This window comes from Panthera onca, chromosome A3, assembly GCF_046562875.1.
Source record: "Panthera onca isolate mPanOnc1 chromosome A3, mPanOnc1 haplotype 2, whole genome shotgun sequence".
Classification (NCBI taxonomy): domain Eukaryota; kingdom Metazoa; phylum Chordata; class Mammalia; order Carnivora; family Felidae; genus Panthera; species Panthera onca.
Genome location: NC_138341.1, coordinates 118,865,767 through 118,871,766, shown reverse-complemented (window position 1 = coordinate 118,871,766; position 6,000 = coordinate 118,865,767). Strand labels below are relative to the sequence as shown.

The 6,000-nt window shown below is 55.5% G+C and overlaps 1 protein-coding gene across 1 annotated transcript in view; it reads right to left on the bottom strand.

Moving 5' to 3' along the window:
* Nucleotides 1-875: 875 nt before the first annotated feature.
* The window catches only part of BPI (bactericidal permeability increasing protein), a 28,385-nt gene continuing 23,260 nt past the window's right edge, over nucleotides 876-6,000 (bottom strand). Inside the window, exons 13-15 of the mRNA XM_060617432.3 lie at nucleotides 5,500-5,563; nucleotides 4,373-4,449; nucleotides 876-2,802 (exon numbers count right to left, since the gene is read on the bottom strand). Of these exons, the coding sequence (XP_060473415.3) occupies nucleotides 2,764-2,802; nucleotides 4,373-4,449; nucleotides 5,500-5,563 (180 nt within the window). The 3' untranslated portion in view covers nucleotides 876-2,763. The remainder of the gene's footprint in view (nucleotides 2,803-4,372; nucleotides 4,450-5,499; nucleotides 5,564-6,000) is intronic.

Here is a 6,000-nt window from a genome sequence, read left to right as displayed (position 1 = left end):
ACGAGGGGCTGGGTTGATGTTTGAAACCAGGCTCTGAGCTCAGTGACCTCGAGAGGGCCAGGTAGGCTGTCTAAACCTCGCACGCCCTCCGTCCTGTACCCGGCCGTCTACCTTTGGATGTGGCCATGAGGATTAAAGTTTGAGGGCATTGGCTCAAGGCAGGGCCACCCGTGGCCACCAGTGGGATGTGGCAAACGGTGAACATAGTGGTTAGTCTCCCTGGGACCGCTCCCCATTCTCTCCCCCGGTAGGGTACCCTCCCTTCATATTTAACAACTCACCATTTCCAAAAGGAACCCCCAAAGGCAATGCTTAACCCAGAAGGGAAGCTGCTTGAATGGTGAGCTTTCAGGCAGTCTGGAGTGGCGATTTTTTTTTTTTTTTGGCGGCTTTATTGACACATATTTCACGTACCGTGACATTCGCCATTCAAGCGGACGGTTCGGCGGCTTGTAGCGTGTTGAAACAGTTGTGCAACCAGCACCGCTAGCTAACTTTAGAACGTTTCCAACACCCCCCAAAGAAACCCTACACTTTAGCAATCAATTTGGAGCGGGCAATGCTTAGCCTGCAGGGAGACGTTGATCAAACAGTGGTTTTGGGGGCAGCGCGGCGGATCATTTGGAGCGTGGTGGTCAATACCCTTCAAATCACGCCTCAGACAACTGCCTGTTTCCCCCATTCGAGAGCCGTCCGTGGGGCTCGGTGTGTTCCATTCACCGATATTTAGGTCCAAGAAATAATGGCATTTTTTTTTTTTTCTGTAGAGAGTGGGGCAGGGGCTGCCTGAACGTCAGAAAGTAGAGGGTCAGTGTGTGTGTGTGTGTGTGTGTGTGGGGGGGGGGGGGCAACTATCCTCAGAGAGGTGGTGGGAGAGGATGTGAGGGTGGGGGGGCGCAGGGGTCCCCATCTTCAACAGCACTGTCCCCCCACCAAAGCCAGGTGGCTCTTCTAGAAATGTGAATTGGATTCTGTTGCTTTCCTGATCAAACTCTCCAATGACCCCCCCCCCCCTTACTTTCTTGGAAGGCAAGCCAGAGTCCCTAGTAGTCTGAAGGCCACCAGTTTCGTCCTGCTGCTACTCCCACTCATGGTCTTTCTTCTAGCCTCACCGGCTGCTTTTCTGGTCGTAGTCTGCCTCCATGGCAAAGAGAAAAAAATATGGACCCTCTTGGTGGACAAATTAGAGGAAGGATTTTGTTCTCTCAGCCTGGTGCCTTTTTATAGTGCGCAACGTATGCAACTGAACGCAGCAGTCCTGCTTTAAATACGCCAAGCCCCCAACAGACAAGATTTTGACCGAGTGTGGGCTCTGAGGGCAGATGGTGGGGAATCCCAGCTCTGCCACTTGCCAGCTGTGTGATTCAGGGAGGGTGACTCAGTCTAAAAGGATCGAGTGATTCCCACCTTGGCGGATGGAAAGTGCCTTGAGGATTAAATGAAATCATTGGTGTGCTGTGCTTGATCAATGTCCCTCCCTGTCCCTGTGCGGCCCCAGAATCCCCACCTCCATTTAACAGCGAATCAATGATGTTAGCAGAGCATATGCATTTTTCTTTAAAAACAAAAAATGTTTAAAGTCTTTTGTCCGCTTCTCCTCACTACAAACGCTCCTCTCCATTTTTACGAAACAGTCTGGATGAAGTCTGACTCCTAATTTGTGCCCACCTCCTTCCACTCTTGCCCCTCCAAATGCTTTCAGGAGTCACAAGCAAACATTTTTAAAACTAAATCTGCTTATGTCATCCCATACCCCACCGCCTGCTTCGAACTCATCTTTCTGGTCTCAGACCAAATGTCAACAGTGCAAGAGCCCTCCAGGACTGCTCGGTCAATGCTAGCAGGACCCGGCTAATGACCCGAGATGGCCACCGCTGGTATGCCATGAGGGGAAATGGCCCAGAGCCCCCAAGGAAACTCACCAAGGGCCCGAGGGTAGTCTGGGCTAGGGGTCTAGTGCCAGCCCTGAACGTCATGGGGGAGAGCTATTGCAGCTAAGGATGTGACCAACACTTCTAATGGCATCTGTGCCCTGGCCCAGTGTTCTGCTTTGGGGTCAACGGCTGAGCAGGAGAGCTTGGGAAAAGGGAGCCATATCAGAGCCAAAGGGTGGGGAAAGGAAACAGGCTGTGCAGAACAGCCATTCAACAGCGACACCGTGTGGTGGTGACAGGAGCAACAGGCTCCGGAGGTTGTAGTCAAGACGACAGGCTGCACAGGATAGCTGTTCAACAGCGGCACCGTGTGGCAGTAGCGGAAACAACAGCCCAGCAGGTGGATCCACTCCGCCTGACCTTACTTAGGAGGCAAGATGCGCTCCCTTTGGACTGAGTAAACTCTAAGTACTCTTGGGAAGTGTGGCATGAGGGGTGTCCCCAAAAAGGGAGAAGACTTTCTACTGAGAAGGGCGTGTGGGGGCTGTGCTGTCAGCACCGCAGAGCATGCTGGGTACAGACGGTGAACAAAAGAATGGACATAAAACAAGAAACGACACCATCACACAGAATTCCACAGAGAAAGCAGTGCTTTTTGGGGGGCGGGGAGGGGGGACTCAGGCCTCGCAGGATGCTCATAATCCCTGAAATACACATCCCACGCTTTCTCAAGGAACACAGTTCCTGTATGGAGGTCATTTCCGAATCTGAGTTCCGAGAAATTTGCAAGGGCCTCTGGTGCAAGGGCTGGAGAAAGGCAGCCTCTGCCCCACGGGCACGTCAGGAGCAGGTGCGGACAACCTCTCCCCTCCTGGCGCCCACGGCCACTTCAGCCGTAGCGAACATCTGCACCGAACAGCAGGAAATTCTAGGGAGAGAGGAGAACGCTGCCATCAGCGGGACGTGCGCCCTGGTTTGTGAGCGCGGGGCTGCTGGGGTTTCTGAAGGAAACCTTGGGAGCACCTGCCCGACGGGAAGGAGAGCAGAGCAGGGCCTGTCTGCTGACAGAAAGGCAGGAGTGAGGGGGGGCGGGCACTCGGGGTGTCGCCGCCGGGGTCTGCATGTCAGCGCCGTGATCCTATCAGCAGCCGCCCTGGCAGCTGTCCCCTCCCAGACACGGGTGGGGGACCGCTGGCTGCGGCACAGGCCTTCATTTGTCATCCCTGCCTCATGGCAGCTCAAGGGAGCCTCCTTCCCATCAAGGCTGCAAAACTACTTTTCTTTGCTCCTTCCTGCCCTTCGCTCAGCATTTTCAGAAATGAAGAAATTACATGGTACCATGGAGTCATTTTTTTTTTTTTAAGGATGAACTTGGTAAAACGTGGGGAACATGGGGGGATGTGCGGCCTCTGCTTTCTTGGCTACTGTTCTGTAGTCTCAGCCCCATTGGCAGCCTGCCTGAAGAACTGGGGACTGGGGGTGAGGGAGGGCGGGGAATCTGGGCGATGTGGCCAGGCCCCACGAAGGCCACGAGGTTAACAGGAAAGCCACTGAGCAAGTTAAGGAACGCTATAGTGGGGTGCCAGTGTCATTACCCAGTAGACATGCTGGGTTAAGGGGCCTCAGGGCCGAGACTCCAGGGACACCAGCGAATGCACAAGTTGGGAGCATGGAAGAATCTACGAGTGCAGCTGGGTCACTGGGTGGCACAAAGGCGGCTGCTGGCTTGAGGCAAGTGGGCAGGGAAAGCCAAGAGTGGGGGAGGGCAGAGGCCTGGGCAGGAACTCTGGAGAACTCCTGCTGGTAGGGTGAGGGCAGGGGGCGGAGGAGGGGAAGAGGGAGGGGGAGGGAAGGTGAAGGGAAGAAGGGGAGGGAGGGGGAGGGAGGAAGGAAGGGGAAGGAAAGGGAAGAAGGAGCCAGGAAAGAAGCCGGCACTGACCCCGTGAGAGGCAGCTGGGAAATCGGGAGAGGGAGCCTTTGAGGAGAAGAAAGCATCCCTACGTAGTCTCAGATGTTGTTGTGGGTCTGGCTGGGGGACAGACAAAAGGAGGTCTCCATTCTGGGACTAAGTCCCCTCTTGGTACCTCACTTTTTACCACCACCCCCCCCCTCCTCTCCCCCAGGCCTAGAATGTTGCCAGGCCGCCGAGGGAGTCATGCGATACCCACTTGCCAAATATTTAAATACATCCACTTATAAAAGAGGCCCTGTGGCCCCCAAGTGAGCTCCATTTTTACCGAACACAGTGTGGGAACGCTTCCAAGCCAGTGGTTCAAAGCGGGGGCGGGGAGGGGGGACCTGGCTTTGAATTTGGACTCCATTGAATAGCCACGTGGCTTTTCTGAGCCTTCCTCTTCCCTGCGGGTGAACAGTCCCCCACCTCACGGGGTATTGTAAGGGCAGAGGGTGCTTGCTGCAGGGCTGGCCTGCGGGAAGCTTTGTGGCAACAGGTTGCTGGTGTTGGGGGACATTTGGCGGAAAGAGCCCCTCGGACCTACCTGGTGAGACTGAAGCACCAGATTGAAGAGCTGGACGTTTTTGGGCATCGGGAGAGGGAAGCCTTCTTGCAGCCGCTCTGCCGTGGAGGAGGAGGTCAGCAGGGGGCGGCCTCCCTGAACCAGCGTCCCTGGCTCTGGGTAGGGACTGGCACTACTTGCAGGCTGGACAAGTAGGCTGCCCCAGAGACGCTCTTCACCATGCGCAGGGACCCGGAGCCTTGCCTCTCGCCCCGTCAGCCCCCAGCCCACATTCAGGATGCGTGCAGACCTCTTCCCCAAGACCCCCCTCCCGAGGCTGATGGCAATGCTGGTGTACAAGGTCAGGGGCGGCTGCTTGCTGGGGGTGGGGGGGGGGAGGGGTAGACAGCCCGTGGCATGCGACTGGGGGTATCTACCCGTGTGCACACGAAGCCCCTCGATGTTTAGGATGAAACTAGAGACGGGTGGTAGCCCGGGACCCCTCCCCCCCCATACCACCATATTCTGATGTGAGCCTCTGGAGACTTCTAAACTCAAACCTGGCCTCCCAGATCATTAGGAAGCTACATTTGCCAAGGTGGGAGATGTCGTAGCCTATATCATAACTTTTGTCTCAATTGACAATTTCTAACTATTCTAGTCCCGTGGTATGTGGTCCTCTAAGAGAGGTATGTGCTCTCTTGTCCCTGGCTCTGCAAAGGTTAGGCTTTTATCAGGGCGATGAGCGGAAGCCGTTAGCCGAGGTTAGCCCTTCTCCCAGAGGTGGGCGGGGGCTGAGGGCTCTGGCTTCAGAGGTGGGATCAGATCCCAGCTTCATCTCTCACCCTCCCCCGGGACCTGCAACCAGCCCCCTGTGACTTCTCGGATCTCCCATTTCTTCCCACAAAAATTGGAGAGATTACTAACCCGCATGTCATGGGGCGGTCTTAAAGACTGGGTGAAATGGTGGATGAGCACATGATAGGAGCTCAGCCCGTGGGGTCCCCTTTTTTTCCATCCCCTTTTCTGGGTCAGATGCCACGTGAGGTTCATTGGAGTGACCACCCTCCAGCCTCCATAACTGGGGCCAGGTGTTAGGCGGCTGTAGGACTTAACTCCCTCCGCCTCCCCTAGGACTGAAAGTCAACCGTTTCTCCAAAGCGCCTTACCGTTGACCTTGGGAATCACAGCAATGGGTACAACATAGTTCATGACAGCCTGCAGCACTTCAACCTGCAAATCAGAAAAGGACGGAAGCCATGTCAGGGCGCCCGGGCATCAGCCTCCCTCCCCGACAGGACAACCTCCGAGCTGGCACCCAGGTGATGCCAGGCAGATTCCGCAGCCCAATCAGGTCACCCAAGTGATCTCTTTTGCACTCAAAGGTTCCAGATGTGAATCGTGTTCTAGATGGAAGGTACCAGGCCGAGGAAAGGAAGGTCATCAGAGAGTATTTAACCATGAAAACCGTTGTGTAAGAAAATGCATCACCTCAGACACTGCCGGCGACGGGGCAAACTGGTTCAACCCTTCTGAGGCTCTGTTTGGCAATGTTCAGCAAAACCCTTAAAAATGTGTGTGCCCGCCCGGGTGGCTCCGCCGGTTGAGCATCTGACGTCGGCTCAGGTCATGATCTCACAGTCCGTGAGTTCGAGCCCCGCATCGGGCTC